Below are 26,095 nucleotides of genomic sequence, written 5' to 3'. Positions count from 1 at the left end.
ACATTTCTTCTCTGGGAAGCCATTGCCATTGGCTGGAATGGTGCTGGGTGCCCCGCTGGGGGGGTGGGGGTGCTGGTGCTGGCGGCGGGCGGGCAGTGTGCTGGAGGGGAAGGCGCAGGTGCTGGTGAAGAGCACATCGCTGGGCAGGCCTGGCTCCAGGCTGGCAGGGTTGGCAAAGCTGGGCTCCCGGCGCCCACTGCACAGGCTCTCATCTGACAGTGTCCGCTGCAGGCTCTTCTGGGGGGACTGCAGCCGAGACAGGAGGGACATGGGAAGGGCATGCTGGGCTGTGGTCCCTGTCCAAGGGGCTTCCCCGCAGGTTCTTACCAGTGTCCACTCCTGTACCCTTACTGGTCACAGCACTAGACTCCCCCCCTCCCCGCAGGCTCCCTAGCCCTGACTGTGGCCCAAGGCTTCTGATCCAACTCTAGCCTTATATCAGCACTTTACCACTGAGGTATGCACGCCTTTTCTTTTCGGATATGGTCTCAGCTAGTCATGTAGCCCAGGCTGGCCTGGGACCTGTGATTCTCCTGCCTCTGTCTCCTGAGGACTGGGATCACAGGTGTGTGCCCAGTGGAGGCCTATCTTGGTTCCCATGGACTGCAGCCCGGCAATAAGGGAGAGCCAGAGGCAATAGAGAGACTGTAGTGCCTGCTGCTTTGGTCTGTCTTTGGGCAACAGGAACCCACCCTGCTTGTGGTTCCTGTGCTCTGAACAGCTGGGTTCCCGCTTGGGCTCTGGGAGAAAGATGTGAGACCCAGAGTCTGGGGCCTTTTCCAGTTGGCTTAAGTCTTGGCTCTGTCTGTGGGTAGCATAGACCTTCACTCACACCCCAGCAGGGCCAGCAGATACCAAAGTCTGGAGACAGGCTAGGGAGCATCACCTCCCCCATACGGGCCCTAGGCCACCAGGCACGCACCCCTGTGTCCCGATCCTGCTCTGGGCCCAGGTTGTCCATGATAATGAGCTTCTTTAGGTCGTCCTCGATGGTTGACTTGTAGTTCTTCCGTGGGGACCGGAGGTCTCGCAGGGATGCCCTCAGCCGAGGCTGACCAAAGACATTCTTTGCGTTGGTGTCCACCTGCCTGGAACAGGAACACTGGAGTCAGAGGACCTGACGGTGCTTCTCAGGGCCATCGGGACTAGAGCAGACTACCACTACCACCAGGGACTGTGCCTCCTCTATGCCACTTGCCTCTGCACTCTCATCTGCGCTGGGAGCCTGCCTGACCGGGAGCCACCTGCGGGAGGGGACTGATGCTAGGCAGGTGAACAAAGGGGCCCCTTGTGAGACAAAAAAGCATGTTTTGAAGCAAATAAGGCTGGGTGGAGGGATGGAGATTGCAAGTTCTTTTCTGGGGGGAAGGGCAATCAAGGGAAGAATCCACACAGTGGAAGAGTGAGCAAGGTGAGGCCTGGGAAGAGACAGGGACAGACTGCTGAGACTTGAGAGACACCGTATGGATTTCTGATGGCTCCCAGGGAGTCCTGGGGTTGAGCTGCCAGTTGGCCAGTGGTAGGCCTGGATGTATGTCGGGAGGATATGTGGGCGGCAGGGCTCACAGAGGTCGGCAGGTGAGAGGTATGTCCCTAACAAGAATGATGGGGTATCCAGAAAGCCCTCGCCCCTGCTGTAGGAACTCGGGCAGCTCAGGTGGGGTTTCCTGTCCTGTCACGTGGGATAACAGATTCCCCCACATCAGAGGGTCCACTCTCCTCTCTCCCTGCTGACCCATAGCTCTCTCTGTCTGTGCAGCTCTTCAGAATACAGAGGTAGGCTACCTCTGGGGTCACTGGGGTACAGGGGACTTGGGTAGGGAAAGGAATCCCAGGAGAGAGCAGGCTTGGCTCAGTCTTGCCCCTGCTTGCTCCTGCTGTGAGACCTCAGACAGGCCCCACTATATCTGTGGTGGTTTGAATGACGCTCGTATGTTTGTATACTTGGTACCTAGCTGATGGAACCATCTGGAAAGGATAGGTGCTGTGTTACTGGGGGTAAACCTTGAGGTCTCAAAAGAGTCTCAGCACTCCAAGTGTGTCTTCCTGCCTAGTGGTTGTGTCTCCAGACATAAGCCCTCAGCACTGCTTTACACCACGCCTGTCATGTCAGGGACTGAGCCCTCTGCAACTGTAAGCCCTAAAGAAACTCATTCATTCATTCATTCGTGTTTTTCGAGACAGGGTTTCTCTGTAGCTTTGGAGCCTATCCTGGAACTAGCTCCTGTAGACTAGGCTGGCCTTGAACTCACAAAGATCTACCTGTCTCTGCTAGGATTAAAGGCGTGCGCCACCATCGCCCAGCCAAATAAACTCTTTTATAAGTTGCCGTGGTCATAGTATCTTCACAGCAATAGAAACATGACCGAGATAGTGTCCCAGAGTATTCCAGCTGCTCTGGGATCTGCTGCCAAGCACCTGGCTGCCTGTGACAGAAGCAGATGTTTGTAGTGGCTCCTGTGACTCCCAGCTCCTTTCACACCAGCCAACCACCCAGAAGCCCGAGAGTCACTGTGACTTATAGGCCTCCTCTTGCTTCTGTTTGTGGCCTGGCTTCTAGTCTAGGTCTGACATGGCTGGGGGAAACCTGGGCTCTGACTTGAGTCCTTGCTACTCCTAGGGAGAAACAATGTTAGGAGCGAAGGCTTTATGAGGCACCACCTTGTACGGGGCTCTGAAGCTATGCAGCAGGGCTGGGTGTGTAATCGGCTGGAAGTGTCTGTCCAGCACGCACTAAACCCCAAGTTCTATCTCCAGTACCGCCTAAGCCAGGTGTGGCAGCACACATCTGTAGTCCCGGCATTTGGGGGGTGGAGGCGAGAATCAGGAGCTCGGGGTAATCTTTAACTACGTACCGAATCTGTGGCCAGCCTGGGCTACATAAGATCTTGTCTTAAAATCTAAACCAAGCCAGACAAGGGGCTGCAGATATCAGCAGTTAAGAGTGCTTGCTGCTCTTCCAGGGGACACAAGTTTGGTTCCCACACCTATGGAAGGTAGCTCACAATCACTTGCCACTCCAGTTCCAAGGAATCCAATGACCTCTTCTGCCCTGCACACATGTGCACACACACACACATCCCACAACACACACATATACACATAAGCAAAATAAAAAGAACCAACCAAGCAAGCAGAAACCAAGGTAGCCACTTGTGTGAACAGAGGTTTGTTTCTGTGTCTGTGTTTTGGAGACAGGGTCCCTCTGTAGCCCTGGATGATCTGGGACTTGCTGTGTAGTCACGCTTGAACTTGCAGAGACCCAGCTTCCTCTGTCTCTAGGACTAGGATTAAAGGTACACACCCCAACAGACCTAACTTATTCTTAATTTTAATTTTTATATAAGTTTTATGTATATGCGTGTTTTGCCTGCATGTATGTCTGTGCACCACACTTGTGTGCCTGGCACCTACAGAGGCCTGAAGAGGGTACTGGATCCCCTGGAAAAGAAGCCAGTGCTCTTAACCACTGAGCCATCTCCCCAGCACTTATTCTAAATTTTAAATTAATTAGTTAGTTCTTTGTGATGATGGGATCATACCCAGGGCTTCATGTATGCTAGGCAAGTATTCTGTTACTGTCTACACCTTAGTTCCCTGCACCCTTTTCCTTTGTTCTTCTGCTTGGCTTTTTTGAGACAGGGTCTTGCTATATGGCTCAAGTTGGCCTGGAACATAGTATCCTCCTGCCTCAGCCTCCTGAGTGCTAGGGTTACCGGCATGAGACCATGCCTGACTCTGAGGTGTCATGTCTGTATCACAGATGGACTGTGTGTGATACGTGAAACGTGCCCACATTTGATTTGTTCACAAAACACAGTGTCGGGTGGTATGAGAACTGCTCATCACCTCTGGGGAGCGGGAGTCACACGCCATGGTGGAGAGACAGGACTTTCTCTTCTGAGACCCTGCTGGAACCTGGCCTTCCCTAGTTGGTACTGGAACCCAGAACAGAAGTTAGATCTCTTGGGCTACAGGGGGTTTGGAATATGCATTTTCTTTCTGTTCCTTAGGCTGCCCTTGTGGTTTTAAGGAAGGTGGCTGGAGAGGGTAGTGAGGCTTTGTCAGCCCATATTCCTCCCCAAACTACATCTGCAGGTCTAGGGCTCTCCGTGGTCTCTGTCCTTACTGGGAAGGAATTCCCGGGGCAACTGGAAAGCTTATGACTTCTGAGGAGAGCTGAGGAGAGCGGGAGGACAAATGAAGCACACCCCACACAAATGTTCTTCTGAGGTAGCGGGAAGGCCTCCCTTCCCCGAACTTTGGGTGTTGGCTTTTCCCAGAATCCTCAAGGCAGGGTCCTCTGCCCTAATGGGGAGCAGGTCCGCCCCAGTATAGCTTCCATGGAGAGAGCATGTTCAGCCTTCTCCTCTCGAGGGAGTGTAAAAGATCCACGGAATACAATTAAACGGGCACTTTCTCCACCCTAACAGTTCTACTTCAGGGAAGAGGTCTACAGGAACACACGATGCAGAGTGTGCATGGGTCCTGTCTGTGGAGCTAACATAACATGCAGATCCTCTGCAGCAGGGCTAGAGTGTGCATGGGTCCTGTCTGTGGAGCTAACATAACATGCAGATCCTCTGCAGCAGGGCTAGAGCTGTAGCTCAGCAGCAAAGTACTCTTGCCTAACATGAATTTAAAAAAACAAAAAATAATAGCCCCCCAAATATATATATTTTGGGGTGATGCTGAGGATGAAACCTAGGGCCATGATACATCACTGAGCCATGCCCCCAGCCCTCACTGGGGGATTCTAGGCAGGGGCTCTACCACTGAGCCACACCCCAGCCCCTCACTGGGGGATTCTAGGCAGGTGTTCTACCACTGAGCCACACCCCAGCCCCTCACTGGGGGATTCTAGGCAGAGGCTCTACCACTGAGCCACACCCCAGCCCCTCACTGGGGGATTCTAGGCAGGGGCTCTACCACTGAGCCACACCCCAGCCCCTCACTGGGGGATTCTAGGCAGGGGCTCTACCACTGAGCCACACCCCAGCCCCTCACTGGGGATTCTAGGCAGGGGCTCTACCACTGAGCCACACCCCAGCCCCTCACTGGGGATTCTAGGCAGGGGCTCTACCACTGAGCCACACCCCAGCCCCTCACTGGGGGATTCTAGGCAGGGGCTCTACCACTGAGTCACACCCCAGCCCCTCACTGGGGGATTCTAGGCAGGGGCTCTACCACTGAGCCACACCCCAGCCCCTCACTGGGGGATTCTAGGCAGGGGCTCTACCACTGAGTCACACCCCAGCCCCTCACTGGGGGATTCTAGGCAGGGGCTCTACCACTGGGCCACACCCCAGCCCCTCACTGGGGGATTCTAGGCAGGTGCTCTACCACTGAGCCACACTCTAGCCCCTCACTGGGGGATTCTAGGCAGGGGCTCTACCACTGAGCCACACCCCAGCCCCTCACTGGGGGATTCTAGGCAGGGGCTCTACCACTGAGTCACACCGCAGCCCCTCACTGGGGGATTCTAGGTTGACCTGCTACCATTGATCTCCATCCTAAAACAAGGCTGGTTTCAACACCTCTTATCTTTCTTCTTTGCCTAGTTCTCTGGTCTCTATAGTTGTCCAAATCTAGTGATCTTAGGGTTGGTGGCTCTAAATTATTCTATGGAAAAGCCACTCCATGGCTCTGAAGTACAAGGCCATTTCCTATACCCTACTATGAAGTCACTGCCAAAAGACATGAAGGGAAAAAACCAAACACAAGTACAGCTGATAACGGTGTTGACAGAGACAAAAGGGAGCAAGCGCCCACACATGGCACAAGCACTCAAAAGGCTGAGGAGGCAGCTGTGAGTTCAAGGTTACTCCCCTGTACAGTGATAATTTCAAACAACAGTAATAAAAGCCTCAAAAGAAAAATGAAGAGGGTTGTTGAAGAGACGGCTCAGCAGTGAGGAGCACTTGCTGCCCTGGCAGAGGACCTGGGTTTAGTTCCCATCACCCACACAATGGCTTAAGACCACCTGTAACTCCTAATGGAGCACGAGATGCACACGCAACCACACATGCAGGATCATGCTCTGCACACGTCTGGAAGGATGCAGAAGAAATCAAACAGTGGCTGCCTTTGCGGAGGGGACTCTGTGGCTAGGAATGTGCACTCTTACTGTGCACTGTTCCACCTTCTATAATGCTGGGCATGGTGGTGCACATCTGTAACCTTAGCCGAGAAGGCTAAAGGAGTGGGGTCGGGTGTTCAAGGTCATCTTCAGCTATCTGACAAGTTCCGCCAACTGGAGCTGCCAGAGATCCTGCCTCAGTGCATAAAGTACTTGCTATGAAAGACTGACAGTCTGAGTGCCATCCCTGGAGTCCACAGTGGAAGGTGAGAACCTACTCCTCAAAGTTGTCCCCTGACCTCCTGCTGTGGCATGCACATATCCACGTGTGTTTGCACTAGAGCAAGCATGTGAGCGTGGGGGCGAGACATGCACACACTTAAACCAGCAACACACAACCTAACAGCCCTCTCAAGTAAAACAAAACCCTAACAACAACAGAATAGAAATCCAAACCTTAAACCTTCTGCAGTATTTAATTTTCTCCAAAGGAAAACTACAGGTCTGTCCAGCACTCCTAGACATAATGCTGATTTGTCCACGCTATCTACACTCAGATTTTGCCACGCTGTGGTTTAATTCCATCAGAAGAAGAACAACCACAAAGTAAGCTCTGGGGCTGGAGGGATGGCTCAGTGATTAAGAGCTCTGGCTGCTCTTCCAGGACTCCAGTTAGATTCCCAGGACCCACATGGAGCCTTAAAAACATCTGTAACTACAGTCCCAGGGGATCTGACGTCCTTTCTGGCCTCTACAGGCACAGTGCACATGTGGTGCAAACACACATGCTGGCAAAACTAATATAGTACTAATTTTAAAACTAAAGACAGAAGAAAAAGGAAGCTGTGCACACAGGACTCGAGCAGCGGCAGTTTCTTCCTGTGACAGACAGGATGAAGTACAGGAAAGCAGTGAGTCGGGCATGGCTGTGAGCCACCCCAGCCAGTGTGGTGCTCTGGCCTCCAAATGGGGCGGCTCCCTCGGGACCAGGTTAATTAAGCTAATTAGTATGGCTGTCAGCCTGGCAGGGCTGAGGGTTCTGCCAACATGGCTGGCAGCAGCCAATGGAAAAAGGTATGGACAGCTCTAACTGTTTGTGGGTAATTGGTGCCCAAGGAGAGGCTCCTATGGTTCTTTTCTTGGTGGCGTTGAGCTGGAGTAGGGGGTTGCTGAACCTGAGGAAGAAGGGAACCTGGAAGCTAGGGTCAACCACTGGAAGCCAGCACCCATAGCCCCACTGAACCCTCATATCACTTCTGTGGCAGAGGCATTATTGTCTTCAATCTTGTCTCTGGGGGAAACTGAGGCTCAGGAAACTGAAGACACCTGTGGAAGGCATGCCTGTTAGCTGCCCTGAACCACACAGTGACCTGTTCATGAGTCAAGCAGAGTTCAGTGTGTGGGCCCTGGGCCGTGCCTGGGCACTGTATGCCTAACTGTGTGCATTCCTCAGGTAGCCATAGTTACTTCCCCGGAAAGGGCACTGATTGTCTGGGAGGCCAAAACAAAGTGGTGTGGAGCGTGGACGTCAGTACTGTGACCCGTGGAACTGCACCTGCAGCTGCAGCTGCGGTGGACTCCACCTCCCGAGAACTCGCTCATTCTCCCAGGTCCTGAGTCCAGGGGATTGTCCCTCTTTGTGGCTGTTCATGCCTGGATCCTCAGTTGTGACTGGGGCCTTGTCTTCCTGACAACAACTCAGGCCCCATGGTGTCAGCAGAGCTGGTCTCAGGGCCTCCTGTGCCTAATTCTCAGACAAGGGTCACTGGCCCTTAAAAACTACATATCTTAATAACATGCTATGTCGTGTTGCTGGGGAAGTGGTGCATGTGCACTCCAGAGAGGTCCAAGCATGGTTACCTGTGGGGTAGTGCCAGCCTTCCAGCTAGGTCAGTCTTTAAGGTGGAGGCAGCAAGGAGGGAAGGCTGCATGCCCTGCCCCCATGCCTCTGGCACAGTGTGGCTGCCCCAGCCTGGCATATCCTTTACCAACTAGCTCTCTGCTTGCAGACTTGGGATGACCTCAAAAGCCCTCGCAGCTTCCCTAGTAGAAATTAGCCCACCCCAATTTAAAGAGATGGACCCTGAGGTGAGCAGTCAATGGTGGACACCCATCCCTTACCATCCCTCTGGAGGCTGAGTGAAGGGAAGCCACTCACTTGAGAGATCATTGACAAAGCGAGCAAACGAGGCTTGCCTGATCATCGCTGAGGCAGAGCTGTTGGTCAGGGCCAGCATAGCGCCCTGTGGTGGCAGATGCTCGGTCCTCTGCTGCACATGACCTGCCTTTCCTACTTCATACCATCTCAAACGTGGGTCCCGCTGCCTGAGTCTGGGAGACGAGAGGCCACTGGTTTGGGTCCTGAATTTGCTGTGCCTCATCTAATTGGGGACCTTGGGTGAGGCACTAATGGTGCCTTCGGAAAACGGGCTCCTCCTGTGGGGTGGTCAGGAGGGTCTAGGGCCGGGCAGCAAAGCCTGGCTCACAGGCCACACTCCCTGTGCTGGTCCTTGTGGGACACCCACTAGTGGGACATTCAGCTTTAGACAAGGCCTGATGAGATTGTCAGATACCCATGACCAGGGCTGATGAAGAGGGAGGCGGAGACATTGAGTAGGAATGGTAAGGACCCTGGTGACCTTGTGGAGGGAAAGTCCAAGGCTGACGGGTGAAAAGGACCATGACAAAGTAGTCCAGGCTGGGGGAGGTGTGCCACCATACCTGGTGAGATTTTTGGTTTTTATTGGCATGCGAGGCTTAGAACCCTTGCACAGGCAAGGCAAGATTTCTACATTGAGCCTGACCCCCTAGCAACAGCATCGTATTTCAGTGACTGTGTCTAAACTCAAGGAGTCAAATATAGTGCTTTCTGAAAAACTGGGTTGGATGAGTCAAGAGTCCCTGTAAGTGACAAGGTCACGATCTGGAGATGCTATGGGAAAGTCTAAGTTCAAAGCTCCACAGCTGAGCTGCAACTCAGCAGAGAAACCTTGCTTAGAAGGCACGAGGCCCTGGGTTTAAGCACCGGAAAATAAAATATGCTCCCCAGAAACTTTATAAAATGGGAAGGTACAGACAGAAGCATCGTCAGGTCTGGACAGGTGGCTCAGTGATAAGAACACTTTGGGCAGGTAATCAGGCTGAACTGAAACCAACAGGATGGGTGCGGATCTGACAAGACTCCGGAAAGGTGGCTACAGAGATCACCAGAGGGAGCGACCCAAGGAAGGGAAGGCCAGAGTAAGCTAGCCTAGCGCGGGATTCTAGAGAAGGCCCCAGAACAGACCATCTCTCCCTCATGGCCACTAGTGGGAGACCCTGCCACCCCCTCCAGAACCATGTGTGAGACAGTCAGTGGAGACCCCGCCCCCTCCAGGACTGTGAGACAGTCAGTGGAGACCCCGCCCCCTCCAGGACTGTGAGACAGTCAGTGGAGACCCCGCCTCCAGGACTGTGAGACAGTCAGTGGAGACCCCGCCTCCTCCAGGACTGTGAGACAGCCACGTCTACAGTGTAAGTTTGTGTCCCTCTCTGGGACGGCCCTGCAGATCCCCATAGAACAGAAGATGAGGGAGTGGGCGCTGCAGGCAAAGGGAGGGAAAGTGAAGAGGACAGCAATGGAGCCGCAGGACACTGAGGAGCATGTGGGTTCTGCAGGGCTTAACTTCCCACCTGAACAAAAAGTGTGTGTGTGTGTGGGGGAGGGGTGGCTCTTGCTTATTGGGGTTATAGAATCAAACGAGATCCATTCTAGTACATTTACTGACCAAGCTACCCCAGTGTGTGCCAGGGGGAACACAAGTGGTCCGTGACCAAGACAGTGGCACTTGACTTCCAGTGGGAAAAATGAGAAGTAGAACAAAGTGAAGGGCCGGCGGTGGTGGCGCACGCCTTGAATCCCAGCACTTGGGAGGCAGAGGCAGGCGGATCTCTGTGAGTTCGAGACCAGCCTGGTCTACAAGAGCTAGTTCCAGGACAGGCTTCAAAACCACAGAGAAACCCTGTCTCGAAAAACCAAAAAAACAAAGTGAAGAGACACACATTGACAGTGGGGACTCCCCTATCCTGGCAAAGGCCTGTCTGGAGGTGGCATTAGCTTAGACTCTCTCTCGAAGAATATTCCAGGCCATGGGAAGAGGCAGCGCAAAGGCCCTGGGGTGGGGTCAGCATGCACTGAATCTGAGGCCCAGCAACAGGTCAGTGTAGCTGGGGCAGAGTGAAGGGTGGAGGTGTGGGGCAGATCAGGCAGGACTAGACCGGAGTCCGTCCAAGGAACGTGGTTCATAAGAGCTTGATACAGAGCGTGCCCAGTGACCCCGAGCCTCCAACATTAATCCTGGGGCAGGTGGCTGGAATAAGTAAGAAGGGGAGCAATGGCCAGATTCTAATTTTCAGAGTCCCCTCTGGCTGTCAGTGACACTTGTGAACTGAATTTTCAGAGCCCGTCGACACCTCCAGGGACCGTCTTCTGTCTCCTGGTGCCTCTTTCCCCCCAAGCTCTATGTCACCCACAGATTTAAACAGCTCCATCCAGGTCAGGAAGAAAGGCGTTGGGAAGAAGAGATGGAGGATGGCAGAAGCTCCCCCGCCAACAGAGAGGACCTTTGGGCTTGGCTATGTGGATTCTGATGTAAGGGCCATCTCCAGATAGCATTGAACCTTGAGCCCCAGTTGCTTTATCTATTAAGTGGGGAGAATATCATGTCCTCATGGAGATGTCGCGAGCTTTCAGTAAATGAATGCAATTAGAAGAGGCCGGCAAGATGGCTCAGTGGGGAGGGGCTTGTGCCAAAGGGAGGACTTAAGTTTGATCCCTGGAATCCACAGAGGGAGGAGAAAACTGCCTCCTGAAGAGGTCTTCTGACCTGCACATGTGCGCCTCTCTTCAGTACGTGAATAAATAAAGCTCATCAATAATCTTTTCTGTTTGTTTGTTTTTTTTGAGACAGCGTTTCTCTGTGTAGTCCTGGCTGTCCTGGAACTCGCTCTGTAGACCAGGCTGTCCTTGAACTCATGAGATCTGCCTGTCTCTGCCTCTTGAGTGCTGGGATTAAAGGTATGTACCACTCCCACCTGGCACCAAAGCCCCCCCCCCCTTTTCTTTTCTTTAAATTTTTTTGTTTTTTTGAGTCAGGGTTTCTTTGTGTAGCTTTGGAGCCTGTCCTGGAACTCGCTCTGTAGACCAGGCTGGCCTCGAACTCACAGAGATTCGCCTGCCTCTGTCTCCCGACAGCTGGGATTAAAGGCACGTGCCACCACTGCCAGGCACCAAAGCCCTTTCTTAGCTTCACAGCCCACTTCCTCTTTCTTTCACTCTGTATGGAGCTGAAGAGATAGCTCTCAGCGGTTAAGTGCTTGCTGTACAATCATGAAGTTCAGATCTCAGCTGTGTACAAGCCAGGCATTCTGTCCATTCCTGCAACCACACCTCTGAGGGGGCTCACAGGACCTTGCTGGAGTCTAGTCCAACAGAGAAAGTGGGAGACCAAGGTTCAGGGAGAGATCCTGCCTCACAGTAAAAGGCAGAGAGTGACAGAGAGGGATGCCCGACTTGTTTTCCTGACCTTCACACACATATATGCACATAAACTCACACACAAATAAATGAATAAATTAAAAAGTGAGCAAGCAAACAAACAACAGCCAAGGAGACGGCTCAGTGGGTGTGAAGTACTCGCCATGAAAGCCACATGAGCTGCGTTCAATCTCCGGAGCCTGTGTGGAAAGCTGGATGCTGCAGCATCTCTCTAACTCCTAGCACTCGACCCAGGAATGGGAAACAGGGACAGGAGTGCCGAGACCACAGCAGCACGCCGCTGTATTCAACACGAGTTTCTTATCTGCCATGCTCACTATTCCCAGCTGAATGTCAGTTCCCTAAGAACTGGGGCCTTTGTCACCTGTCTTGTTCATAATTGAAAACTCAGGTGTGGAATACAGTGAGTCACATTTTCCCGTTCCAGAGATGCCCCAGTGGTCTCTCAGTGGCACTTACTTCTTAGTGTCAGTGAAGGGGAGTGGCCGTGGTGGGGGCTCGTCTGTTCTCTTCCATCCAGTTGGATGCTTGTTGTGTGCTGGTTGCTTGGAGAAGAAAGACTTAGGGACGGACGTGGAGAGCTGGAAGGGCCGGGGAGTCTCTGCACTGGCTGTTTTGTAAACCTGAGTGGGGTAGCCAGCCCTGGAGCCCATGTCACTGCAAAAGCAAAGACAAAGAAAAGAGTCACTTACACAAGGGGGACACGAATCCATGGCTGCTGAAGCAAATGCCAGCAACAGTTGAGTATGGTGGTGCACCTGTGCAGTCCCAGCACTCAGGTCAGCCTGTCCACAGGAGACGGAGAAGGGGCTGGGGCATGGCCCTGTGGGCAAAGCACTTGCTGCACAAGAGCAGGAATGGAGTCTGCATCCCCAGTACCCACATAAATGCTGGGTGGGTGTGGCCTGTAATCCTAGCAAGCTGCAGGGACAGGCTGGAACCAGGAGCTCTGGGTTCAAGTGAGAGACCAGGTCTTCATTTATACACGGCAGAGTGATTAAGAAAGACACCTGCTGTCAGGTCAACCTTTGGCCTCTCCATGTACATGCACGCCACATAAACACACATTCACACTGGGCAGTGGTGGCACACGCCTTTAATCCCAGGATTTGGGAGGCAGAGGCAGGGGGATCTCTGTGAGTTTGAGGCCAACCTTGTCTACAGAGTGAGTTCCAAGACAGCCAGGACTGTTACACAGAGAAACTCTGTCTTGAAAAACCAACCAACCAACCAACCAACCAACCAACCAACCAACCAACCAACCAACCAACCAAAAAGCGCATTTCAATGAACTGGACTGGACATGTTAGAAGAAAACGCTCTGGAGCAGGATATAGGAGCTGCTAGTTCTACAGTGGTAAAGATGGGTATGTATGGAGGCAGAAAGTGAAATCCAACCATATACAGACGGCTCCAAATACAAAGGAAGTGGCCGTCTGACACCTCAGAGGCTGAGGCAGTCACGGTAGGCCTTTCCTTCAATATGGTATTTGTGTAGACCTGTGGATGAAGAGCTGGACTTTGCCTCCAGACGAGCAAGGCTGCAAGCCTGCTTCCACGTGCACACTGCCTTTGTCCCTTCCCATGAGTGCGTCTGCTTTCTCCTGAGAAATGAGCTACCAGTGGTGTCCCTGAACTGCAGGTGCACAAAGGTGGGCGCCGAGCCCCTGCTTCGGCTAAGACAGAATGGGTGTGGGGAGGTGGCGCACTGTTGCCCCCTGCTTTAGTCTCAGGCTGGGTGGACACAGCCCATTGGCTTTGTGAGTCTGTGCAGTGTTACTGCTCCATGCAGACTCTGACGGGGTTGGTGGGTGGTCCCAAGCACATGACGGTTCAAGGTGGAGAGCTGCTGCCCTGCCTTTGGGAAAAGAGCGGTGGTGGCCTGGGTGCAGTGACACGGCTGACCGCAAAGTCTTGGGCACAGTTAGGCCTGGATTTAAACCTCCCCACGCAACGCCTCACACAGCACCAACACTCCTGGGTGCAGGAGTCACCGTCGTACTTCAGGCGGGGTCACTGACGTTCAGAGAGCCTAAATAACCTGCCCATAGTATGTATGGGATGGACGTGTGCTTCCTTCTGTGCTCTCGAGATGATCATCATCAGGATAAGGGCATAATAAACAGATAACCCAGCTATGGATGGAGCCCTGTGCTAAGTCCTGTAAGTTTATAGCCTCATTTTGTTCTCATGACCTTGGATCCCAGCTCTGTTATTGTTATCATTAAATTTTTAGAGACAGGGTCTCATGTAGCCCAGGCTGGTCTCCAACTTGCTGTGTAGTTGAGGATGACTCTGACTTCCTGATTCTCTTGCCTCTACCTCCTGAGTGCTAGGATTACAGTCTGGGCTCCCGTTATCATCCCATCCATGGATAGGACCAAGGGCCTGAAAGAATTCACATGGTAAAAAGTGGTGGAGCTAAGACTTGGTCACACCCAGCATAAGGCGGTCAGGCAGTAACAACATGCCCTCACAGTCCACGGGGTCAGGCTGCTCGCCACTTGGCTTACCTGTGGAATCCGCCCCCACCTCCCATGCCCGTTTGCCACGACCTGAGAGTCTGAAACGATTATATTCTGTGATTCTCTGGCAGGATCTTAAGAGTGGCCACACCCACCCTGGAGCCTCTTCAGGAGTGAAACAGAAACAGGGTGAGGACTTCATCTGGATCCTATACCCTTCACTGTTTGCCACCTCCACCATGTGCCACCCGCCAGGATTGCCACCACTGTCTCTTCTAGGGCTACCTGCCTTCCGCGTCCTCCCTATGGGAATGTGTGACACTCCAGAACTCTGTGGTTTCAGCTCATGCAGACAAGCAGAGTCTCCCACAGGCCCCACTCCATCTCCTGTGTCCTCAGTTTCTCCACTTGCCTGTCTTATCTGTAGAAGCTACACAATGCTGTTCTTCAAATACTCAGGAGTGTTTCTACCCCAGGGCCTGAGTTGTCCCTCTGCCCACAGATCCCTGTTGGGCACTCTCTCAAGCCCTTGACTCCTAGGAAAACAAACTGTTTTTCCCTTTGCTGGCTGTGGCTCCCTGAGCAGATCCTGACACAGGCAGGGCGGGCCCCAGCAGACCCCCGGATTACCTTTGAGGGCTGTGCCCGAGATGGATCCCCAGACAGATCGGGAGACTGCTGGCACAGCCCGGGAGGCAAAGCCACGTGCTTCCTGCCTGCTGGGAACGCCCAGCTGCGTCAGCTCCACGTGGAGCCGAGTCTCTGAGTCCCTAGCTCTCACTGACAAATTGCTTTGGAAACCAAAAGATTTTGGCATATGCACTGCTCTGGGACCAGGTAGTCACGCGTCTGGGCTTGCTGGGCCATTCAGATGCCTGTGACAGGCGCCAGCACTCGGCAGGGGCTTGGCAGGTGGGCTCCCATGATGAGTGTCTGGGGTGGGATAGGGTAATGTTTTGTGAAGTTGCTGAGGTTATGGACCTGCACAAGTAGCTACAGGTGGTGTGGGCCAGGGAAGTAGGTGGGGCCTCTCTAGGTGTGGCCAGGCCCAGCTCTTCCGGACAGCTTTCAAATTCTGTCCTCTATTTTCCCTTCCCTTAAACAGCCTGCTTCTCTCAGAAGACTGGGGGGCCCTTCCTTTAAAATTAAAGACTGAGTCTCACTGTGTAGCTCAGGTTGGCCTCCAGCTCACGATCCTCTTATCTCTGCCTCTGAGTACTGGGATTACAGGCCTGCAGCCAGAGTGATATTAAAACAAAAACAAAATATCTATCTATCCACCCCCCCCAATCACATTATGGGCCCAGTCATCTTCTATGGCTCCCATGCCCCCCAGGATCAAATCTTAGTAGCCGACCACAGTACTGAATCTGCTAGAGCAGGGCTCCTGCCCCTGTGCCAATCTGACCTCCTGCCATGCTTTCTTTGGCTATCTGTCCTACCCTCTTTGGTCACCTGATATTCTCAGAATACTGCAAAACAGGCCAGTTAGGTCCTGACATTTGCTGTCTGGCTGCCAGGACCCTTGTTTCTATGACAAATCAAGACACTGCCTGCCTCTTCGTTTCTCTCCTCAGCCTTGGTCGCCATCTGTGTATCACTTGGTTGTTGTCTGTCCATCTGTTTCCTTTCTGCAGTAGAATGTCAGCCCCACAAAGGCCTAGAGCACCAAGGCATTTAGAACAATGTCTAAGAGAGCTGGGCCTGGCTGGTCGGAGGAACGGGCTTCTCCAGCTGCTCCCACTCCATCCAGAGTAGCCACGACTCCTGGCTTACTGTGACTAGCAGCAGCTCACCTCCCAAACATCTGTTCCAAGCCCGCACCCTCTCCACGTTAGCCTCACCCTCCCAGGAACGCCACCTCCTGTCTTGCCCCCAAACCTCCTTTTTAAAGGCAGATCTGGGGCCAGGGAGCCAGTTCAGCAGATAAGGGCACGTGCCACACAGGCCTGGTGACCTGAATTGGATTCCTGCAACCCATGTAAAGGTGGAAAGAAAAAATTGACTTCATAAAGCTACTCTCTGACACCTTCTCACTCACCATGGCTTGTATGGTACATCGTATACACAAACACAGTTAGAAGAAGGAGCACAGATCTGCCCGGTCTCCTCTCCTGAAACCTTTTCTGGATGTCCTTGGCCTTTAGGATCAAACCCACACTGGCAGAGGAGTGTCTTCATCTCCCTGGCCTGTTGGGCTTGTGCTCGGGTCATGCCAGCTCTATCATCTTCCCCAGCCCTGGTCCTTTGTACTCACTGCTCCCCCTCCTGAGAACTTCCTCTATAACCCCATCTTTCTCTTCTGCTTTTTTTAAATTTGAGCCTATGTACCCTAGGCTGGCCCAGAAATGACAATCCTGCATCAGCTCCAGAGTGCTGGAATTAGCTGCACCTGTCCCAGGCCTGGCTGTTTTCTGTCAGTGTCCACAGCCAGCGTTATGGGGTTTAGTATGTGTAAGGCCCTGGGTTTGATTCCCAGCAACAACGCCTTACACCCACCCTCACCAAAAATAAAACTAGGAAGACACAACACAAGCATCCACGTAACTGCACCCCAGCTTGAAAACATCCAGCCAGTCTGCTCTGAGGCGGCCTATTAGCAGGGTTCACCCATGACTTTGTGACCATCTGCCTGTTGTCTTCTTGGGGCAAGCCAACACCAGGCCTGACACACACATACTTGCTCATGAATAAACGGTAAGATCTCGGCAACAGAGTGCTATGGGGTGGAGACAAGGTACTGAACTCTCACGACAGGTCTGTTCAGACAAGAGCACCACCTGCTCTCTAGGTACTGGGTTCAAGTACGATGCTGTCTGTTATTCCCAAGGACTGGACCTACAACAGTAGATGCGGAAGGCTGTGGAGCCGTCTGCTACCAGGGACGATGTGGTCAGCAGGTGGCAGGGGTGCCTGGGGCCTTCTGAGACCAGGTCTGGCCTAAGACTGTATAGGGAATATGTGCGTATCCATGGAAACATGAAACTAGGAGGGTGGGAAAAGTGCGGTGGGGGACACTGACAACTCACTACAACTCGCCGCGCCTCGTGTGTGTGTGTGTGTGTGTGTGTGTGTGTGTGTGTGTGTGTGATGCTTCTGCCATGTGGTCTAGATTCCCCTGCCTTAGCCTTCCCTGGGCTGGGACGACAGGTCTGCATTGCTACACCTGGCTGAATACGTTCCTTTATATCATCTCGGTCCTAACGTAGTGTGGTGGCAACTTAGTGGTACTTCCAGCACCTCAGAGGCAGAGGCAGGAGGATTACCACAAGTGTGAGGTTAACCTGGGCTACAGAGTAAGGTCCAGTTTCAAAAAGAGATATACCCTTACCCCCAACCCCCACAGAGGAGAGAGCAAGCAGGCCATCTTATCTCTGGTCCAGGGCAGTGTCCGTACGACCAGGGTGGGCTGGCAGCGCTGCTGCTTCCTAAGGAAACATATATCCATTTAAGAGAAAACCTCTCCTTCCTCTTTCCACCCAGATCACCTCAAGCACCCCATTTTGGGAAATGCTGTTCCACACTAAAACCCGTTGCCTAGGAGAAAACTTCAGGAAGCAGCGTTAATGAGTAGATGAGAATGATTTGCAATGAGCATCAATTGTCTATATGCAAATTAAAGCTCCCAGCCACCAGGGCCCACTTGTATAGTGGGGCTCCCCTCCTCTTACTCCCTCCACTTCTCTCAGATGCGGGGTAATTTGTTCCCACCCCACTGCCTCATCCGCCATCTACGCCTGGCATTGCTACTGCCTTTATATCATGGATCTCAAAACCCTACAAAATTTTGTTCAGTGCTAAGGGTTGAACCTTACTCAACAGTGAGGCAAACACTCAGCTACATTTCCAGCCCACTTTTAACTGGTGTTTGCTCTGAAACAAAGTCTAACTAAGCTGCCCCTGCTGGCTTTGAACTTGTGATCATTCTGCCTCAGTCTCCTAGGTGGTTGAGGTTACAGACCTGTTCTACCAGGTCCAGCTCCCACCAATGTGCCACAACAGGGACCACAACAGGCTGAAAATGCCCTGCTGTGCTCTCTCGGTCCCACATCCCTGCACTGGGCAGTAGGCACAGCTCTCCCTTGTTCTGAGTGATGGCTGGACTGTCATTCATGGTGAGGAACAGGCCGGAGTTACATAGGCCAGCACAAATCTCTAAGACACAGATGCTGAATGAATGAATGAGTGAAGTAAAGCAGTCAGTGAGGTCGGAAGTTAAGAACTACTTGTTTAGAAAGGTGGCCCAAGATAGCTCCCTCACTGTCTTTTTCTTTGTCTCCATGGCAACCCTCCTGGGCTCCCTCAGATCAGAGCAGCAGAGAACTCAAGCACCCTGACCTGCTGGTTTTCTATTCTCTTTCTCGATTCTCCTGTTTCTTCTTGTAGTTCTGGGATTTGAACCCAGGGCCTCACAATCACTAGGCAAGCACTGTACATCCCCAGTCTAACCATGGGAATTTTCAAATTTGTTGGAGCCCTTTGGAGGAGTCAGGAAATCCTTCTGGCAAGGACGAAGCTATGTTCAACAGTTCATGACTGGAGCAGACCAAAGTGTGCTGCTGACTAGAGGCTCTGTGTGGAGCCCAGCTCTTTCCATGCAGAAACATGGCTTACTCCCACAAGCCTCCCCACTTGTGCTTCTTAAAATGTGGTCCTGAGACTGCACCCAGCGACGGCTAAGACCTGGCTCGGGGGGTTAAGGGCACTGACTGCCAGAGGACCTAGGCTGGATGCCCAGAATTTACACTGCAGCTCCCAACCACCTGTAACTCTAGTTCCAAGAGACCTAACGCCTTCTTCTGGCCTCCTCGGGCACCAGGCATGCATTTGGTGCACAGACATACATGCAGGCAAAATACCCCTACATGGTTAAAGGAAAAAGAAAAAGAAAAGTCAGACATTTTAATCCTAGCACTAAAAGGCAAAGGCAGGTGGATCACTGTTGAGTTTGAAGTTTATAGGGACTTCCAGGTCAGTCAGAGCTACATAGTGAGACCCTGTCTTAAAATAAATAAATGAATAAATTAAAAAAGAAAACAAAGGCATGAGATTACACAGTGAATTACAGAGTCCACGGACTCAAGGGCACAGGTGCCAGGAAGCCTTTTATCCCTGAGTTCGGATGAGGGTTCTGGGCTCAGGCCACAGGGAAGGGAAGCTGTGGGCTCTAGTAAGCATGCCAGAGGGCACCTGGAAGGGTCCAAGCTGTGGCTTCTACAGAACACTCTGCCTCCCTTTCCCTGGCAGACCCTTTGCTGCCGTCCCAGGTGAACCAACCGTGTGGGTTCAGACCGCGGGCTGAGGTCGCCATCGCTCTCCCACCTGCCTCCCTACTTGAGCTTCGCAAAGTGTGGTCCCGAGACTGCACCCACTGACAGCAAAGAGCTTTAAAAAATGCATATGCTTGCACCCCATCCAACCCACCAAGGCAGAACTCAGGTTTTGGAGTGGGACACGAATTTGAGTTGATCAGGATGGGGTCTGGGGACTACTGTCAAAGCCAGAGGCTAGAAGGCCAGTCACATGACACCACCAGCTGTGGACGGTTCTGGGGGAGCATTTGCTTTCCCCATACATGGAGAGCAGAGAAGCTGCAGCTCTCCTTTGTTCTCAGACCCCATCTTGAAACCAGAGAGCCCGCCAGCACGGTAAGAACAGTAGAACAAGAAGCCAGAGGCCAGTCCTGGAGGCCTATCAAGTCACAGGCAGCCTACTCGACCCTCTCTGGACTCTGTCAGGAGACTGTTTTGTTTTGTTTTTTTTTTGGTTTTTTCGAGACAGGGTTTCTCTGTGGTTTTGGAGCCTGTCCTGGAACTAGCTCTTGTAGACCAGGCTGGTCTCAAACTCACAGAGGTCCGCCTGCCTCTGCCTCCCGAGTGCTGGGATTAAAGGCGTGCGCCACCACCGCCCGGCTAGGAGACTGTTATATCCTTTTTTTTTTTTTTTTTTTTTGAGCCACAGACAAACAGACTTGTGACAGAAAGATCTGAATGAAACCATGAAATCCTCACAGAGTTAAAAATCATTGTCATAGATAGCAGAGAGGGGAGAAGACAGAGGTCAGAGAGAACCAGTGACAGAGGAAGACAGAGACACAGTTGGGCTTCTCTCCCTGCGTGGACTTTTGGAGGCTGAGGGGTATGCTGCGTGTGCCCTCCATCCCAACTCTTCAAGCGATACAATTATCAGCACGCATGTTTTGGGGAAAGAGCGTCATTAGGGTTGTGGGTCAGTGAGAGGTGGTGGATAGGGTCTCCTGGAAGACCTGGAGCTGGCATGGGGTCTCACCTGGGTTGCCTTGGTGGGTCTCGGCTGCCCCCGACCAGGCCTGGAGGGGTACTGGAGCCTGAGGAGTACAGCTTCGGCCGGTAGCCCTTGTTCTGGCCAGCTACCACAGGTGCAGGAGAGACTTCCCGCCGTCGGTCTGCAGGGTGGGGTCTTCCGGCTGCCTCCCGGCCCCCTCCACAAAGGCCAGGAGGCTTGTGTGGCTTGGCTGTCCTGGGTGCCTTGGCCAAGGACATACAACTGGGGCTGGAGGTGTAGAGTGTGGTGTCGATGCCGCTATCACTGGAGCCGCCCTTGGAGAAGGGGTCCTGCTCTGGCTCCAGGGGGTCCAGAGGGTCGAACCAGCGTTCATCACTGTGGCTGCTGGAGGCATTGCTGGAGAGGGTATTGCTGCTGGAATGGCTTGAGTACTGAGGTTCACCCTGGAAGGCAATGCAGCTATGTCACCTCGACTCTAGGGGTGGGAGCCTCTGCCCACACTGGCACCCCAAAGCCAGGCATGTCCACATCATGGCTCCTCCCCTATTGGTACAGTTAGCCTAGACAAGTGATTTACTTCCTCCCTGCCTCAGCTTATACAATGGTAAAATAGGCGTGGGACAAAAAGTCCGGCTCATTTGGTGCTCAGATCAATACATCCCAAACCAAATGCTTCTTAAACTGAGGTCTGGGGTCCCCTCCTAGTCCCACCCCCCTCCTTCCTCCATCTTCTCAGTGCCTGCCCTGCAAATCTGCTGCCATGCATTGCAGACACATGCTGGAACTGTCAACGATGGCATCCTCCCCGTTCTCCCTGGGTCCTGGCTGCCCTCCCCTCCCACATGGCCACCACAGCACCCTCCTCTCCATCTATCTCCCCATCTCATCCCCTCCCACAGCACCCTCCTCTCCATCTCCCCATCTCATCCCCTCCCACAGCACCCTCCTCTCCATCTCCCCATCTCATTTGTTCCCAGCCTGTGCCCAGAGGAAAGCTGGGAGCTACTGTCCCTCCATCCCTGTTTGAAACTCTCCTGTGGCAATTTCAGGGGATAGGTTAGAGTCCTTACCACGGTACTCATGTTCTGTGTCTAACGTCATCTCCCTGTCTCTCTAGACCACGCCTTGCTGTTCTCTGTGCCAGGCACAAGCCTCAGGGCCTTCACACTTGCAGCTCCCAGGCTGTGACTCTTCTCTCAGCTCTTTTTATGGCTCTTTCCTAACTTCCTTCAAAGTCACCTCCTGAGCTGGATAGCTTTATGTCAACTCGACACAAGCTCGTCATCTGAGAGCAAGGAGCCTCAACTGAGAAAATGCCTCCATAAGATCAGGCTGTAGGCAGGACTGTAGGATAGCTTCTTCATTAGTGACTGATGGGGGAGACACCACCACAGACACTGTGGGTGGTGCCATTCCTGAGCTGGTGGTCCTGGGTTCTCTAAGAAAGCAGGTGTAACAAGTCATGAGAGGCAAGCCAGTGAGCATGGTCTTCATGGTCTCTGCATCAACAGTGGTGACCCTGACTAAGACACACGCCCAGGGCTCTGCTGACGGTATTACCTAAGGCAGCAGTGCCCATCAAGCAGTCCACAACCACGCTTTCTTAGCAAGTTATAAATGCTCTGTCCATTCACTGACTGCTGCCCCTGGGACGTCAGCTTCTTGAGGACAGTGGCTCCTCTGTCCTCTTTACCACTATGCTCCCAATGCTCAGCAAGTGGAACGAGGTTGCCAAGAACAACTAGGTATAAAGTTTCTTGCTTTCTTGGCAGAGATGAAGCCCTAGCCATTGCAATGTAGGTAGAAGTGACTCATTTCATCTCTGGCCTGGGCTTAAAAACCTCTCTTGAACCTCTCTTCCTCCTACCCTAGTACTGCAATAATGCAGATCCCAGAGGGGACCCAGCAGAGGGTTTGGAGGTCCGGAGGGTCAGCATGTAACAGAAGGGAGCCTGAGTCCCTGATTCACCCTGTGCCACACTGCCCATTGCAGACCCGAACTGCATCCTTCTGGGGAAAGACCGACCTCCTAAGGTCACTGAAATCCAGGGTGGACGTAGAAACAAAGAGGAAGGAAAGGATCTATCGAGTTACTCGGCTGAGGATCAGAGCCAGGATGTTATTTAGCTCCCTGTAGAGGGGAATATGCCTAAGGCTGAGGATGTGCCCACCAGAGGCCACACCCAGGGAAAGCCGCCCAGCCCTCATCAGCCATGTACCCAGGAAAGATGCCAGGTGGTAGCCAGTCACTACAGGCCTCACTCCCTGGATGAGGCAGGGTAGGGTCGGGCAGGGCGAGGCACAGACTCACTTTGGAATGCCTATTGGGAGAATCTTTGCCAGCTGCGTCCTGCCTGGAGGGATGCTTGCTGCCACTGCTTCCAGCCATGGCTGAGAGCCGGGCCTGGGCCGGCACGTGCCACAGAGGCTCTGCAGGAGAAGAAGAGAGACACTGGTGGTTAGGGGTAATACAGGCCAGGACCTGTATCACCTACACCCTGTACTACCCTACACCCTGGTTGCATGGCTCTACTCTGACTAACCTGTCTGCTCTGCAGGCTCTACCAATGCATGTTTTGGGCTACAGCAGCGCTCAGCAGCAGGGGACATCTACTGAGCCAGGAAGCACCCTGAGAGCCTTCCGTCATCGTCCCCCGAGGAGGGTGGGCACACTTGTCACATATGGCCAGCTGGAGTATCTCTGTGTACATGACATGTTCATTTCCTTCCCGTCATTCTAGGAGATTCTTTAACCTCATTGATGGAGTGGGAGGCTTTTAATTTTTTTTAAACTTTTATTTATTTCACCTCTCTGTGTGTGAGTGTGGGCGCTTGAGTGGTATGATAAATGTGTGGAGGTCAAGGACAGCTTTTGGGAATTGGTTCTCTCCTTCCACGTTACTGAGGTAGGAGTCTCTTGTTCTTTCTTTTGCATCATTCCAAGCTAGCTGGCCTAAGCTTCCAGACGTTTCTCCTGTCACTGTCTTCCATCTTGCTGTACAAATGCTAAGATTACAGGTGCACACCACCACCACTGGTTTATAGATGTTCGCCACATCTGGATTACAGATGCACACTACCACATCTGGATTGGAGATGCACGCTATCACATCTGTATCACTGATACCCACATCTGGATTACAGATGTGCACACCAAATCTGGATCACAGATAGATAGGCACCACCACATCTGGATTACAGAGAGATGCGCATGACCACATATGGATTGCAGATGCACACCACATCTGGATTGCAGATATGCATATCTGGAATACAGATGCACAACCCCGCATCTGGCCTTCTGTGTGGGGTCTAGGGATCTATTGGAAGTTATCAGGTTTGTGTGATAACTGTTTTCATTTATCAAGTCAAGTCCGTAGCCTTGCATTCATTTATTAAAAATTTTATTACTTCCTTTATTTGTGTGTATGCACATGTCCCTGGGGACTGGATTAACTATACGGCCCAAGCTGGCCCAGGACTCACTTTGATCCGACTCTTTCAGTCTCCCCAGCGTTGGGGCTGTAAACATGTACCTCCATGCCTGGCTGCATACATCAGTTTGCTGGACAGCCCTACAATTCCTGAAGTGGGTACTGGAACTACCTTGAATAGCAGGGTGCTATCAAGGCTCAGAGAGGCTAGGGAACTGGCTCAAGATCACGCAGTCAGAAATGGTCAGACAGGAAGTGGAGGTCAGAGTCTATGCTGCCCAGCCCTCCACCTTTTTGGAGTTCCCAGCCTGTCAGCAACTGGCAGTAACTGTAAGGGCTTGGAAAATATCCTAAGGACAGGCTGTCCTGGGGCCTGGTAGGCATGACTCATTAGACCCTCAAGGGATGAAGTCACCACAGAGGTCCTGTGTCTGACCAGAAACTTGCAGCTGGGCTCATGGGAGCATGAGCTCCCAGCCTGAAGCTGAAGTCCCAAGGGCAGCCCAGGGCACCACAGAGCTCATGTTCCTGCTGAGGAAGATGGGACGGGTCTAGCAGACACTTTTCCAACCTGAGTGCTCTATGGTATAGGAAACACGTGTTGCATCCACACGTGTGTGTGGTGAGTGATCCAACAGGCTTTAGCTCAAATCTCAATTATGCCACTCACCAGCAAGAACCTCTGGCAAGTGACAACCCTTCCAGGCCTCACCTGCCTCATTTCTGCAGGAAGGCAGGCATGGTGCCCGCTGCTATGACTCAGAGGAAGGGAACGTGGGGCACCTAGTACAAGCCAGGCACACAGCAACTCCACAAAACCGGGCTGCTTATGTCATGACTGATCAGTTGCACAGGAGATGGGCAAAGCCCTGCGTCTGCCACTGCTCCGAGTCCTTGCCATTCCTTGCCACTCTTCTTGAATTCCTCCTTTTCTGGGTCTTCCACATATTCTGAACTTCTTAATGATTTCTTAGCACAGCTCTTCCCAGTACACATGTGTGTGCATGTGTGTGTGTGTGTGTCAGGGAAGGCGTTAGTCACCATATAGTAAGGTCTCAGGGAAGGAAGCAGGTACTGGGGCTTTAGGGAACAGAAGGAAAGCAGTCGGGTCTCCTGACCCCCATCTGGAGCCTATGCTGAATGCTGGAAAAGTCTCCCCACTTTGCAGTTTGCTGTGACATGAGAGCCAGGCAACATTCCTCTCCTCTTCTGAATGGAGTGGTAAATAAAAAAGACACAAATCTGTCTTGGAAACAGATCACAGAGCCATGGGCAGCACCAGGCAGAACCAGCCCACTGCGGAGGAAGGAATGGTGCCCTCCGCCCTCCAGGCAGCAGAGAGATACACAGTGGGGACAAGTCACCCCCTGCCTGGCGCTGAACCACGATCCCTGGTTCAGGACACCCACACACTGTACTGAGTCCTCCCTGATGCTAATCCTGGGCATGTGGCTGAGGTCACCTTTCCCAGCTGCCTGGGACTCCTCTCCACCTCCCAGGAGGGTGTCTGCCTCTCCACCTCCTCTTTCTAACACTGAGTTAGCCATCTTCCTTTGGAATCCACCCGACTGCTAATCAAAGGGGTTTCAAGGGTGTTACAAGAGGTTATGTTTAAAGTATTCATCCAAGTGGTGCAGGTACACAATCCATAATCATATCTGGTGTGTGTGTGTGTGTGTGTGTGTGTATGTGTAAAAGATGCTCAATTCCATTAGTCAGAAAAATAGAAATCAGACCCAATGGTGTCACACGTGCCTGTAATCCTAGTACTTATGAGGCACAGACAAGAAGAATCAAGAATCCTAGGCCATCCTCAGCTACACAATGAATGTCAGGCTACCCTGGGCTACATAATAAGATTTCCCCAAGTAAGCGAACGAATACATGAAGTTTAATAAAACTGAACTAAAAGATACAAAGAAAACCACAGCATTCTAGCACTGTGTGTCCACTCGGATGGTCCAGACAGAAAGGTTGCAGCCATGTCACGGGTAGGAGTGGAAACGCTTCAACGTTCTGGGGTGTGGTTTGGCAGTTTCTTATGTTTGTTTGTTTATTTATTTATTTTTTTTGGTTTTTCGAGATGGGGTTTCTCTGTGGCTTTGGAGCCTGTCCTGGAACTTTGTAGACCAGGCTGGTCTCGAACTCACAGAGATCCGCCTGCCTCTGCCTCCCGAATGCTGGGATTAAAGGCATGCGCCACCATCGCCTGGCTGGCAGTTTCTTAAGAAGTCAAATACATGATGAAGCTATTCTATGCCTAGGAACACAGGCTCATGGAGAGATAGACGAAGATACTTTTAAGCAGCCTCGAACT

The 26,095-nt window shown here is 52.4% G+C and overlaps 1 protein-coding gene across 4 annotated transcripts in view; it reads right to left on the bottom strand.

Annotated features, from left to right (window-relative positions):
* Nucleotides 1-26,095, bottom strand: part of Sipa1l3 (signal induced proliferation associated 1 like 3) — a 205,307-nt gene that overhangs the window by 13,247 nt on the left and 165,965 nt on the right. For all 4 annotated transcript variants that reach the window (XM_075986135.1, XM_075986127.1, XM_075986144.1 and 1 more), the window contains 5 exons: nt 22,656-22,774; nt 20,369-20,787; nt 12,075-12,272; nt 923-1,088; nt 3-246 (listed from right to left, as the gene is read on the bottom strand). In XM_075986135.1, the coding sequence (XP_075842250.1) occupies nt 3-246; nt 923-1,088; nt 12,075-12,272; nt 20,369-20,787; nt 22,656-22,774 (1,146 nt within the window). The remainder of the gene's footprint in view (nt 1-2; nt 247-922; nt 1,089-12,074; nt 12,273-20,368; nt 20,788-22,655; nt 22,775-26,095) is intronic.

The sequence above is a fragment of the Microtus pennsylvanicus genome, chromosome 1, assembly GCF_037038515.1.
Source record: "Microtus pennsylvanicus isolate mMicPen1 chromosome 1, mMicPen1.hap1, whole genome shotgun sequence".
Taxonomy (NCBI): domain Eukaryota; kingdom Metazoa; phylum Chordata; class Mammalia; order Rodentia; family Cricetidae; genus Microtus; species Microtus pennsylvanicus.
This window is presented reverse-complemented; position numbering and strand designations above follow the sequence as displayed.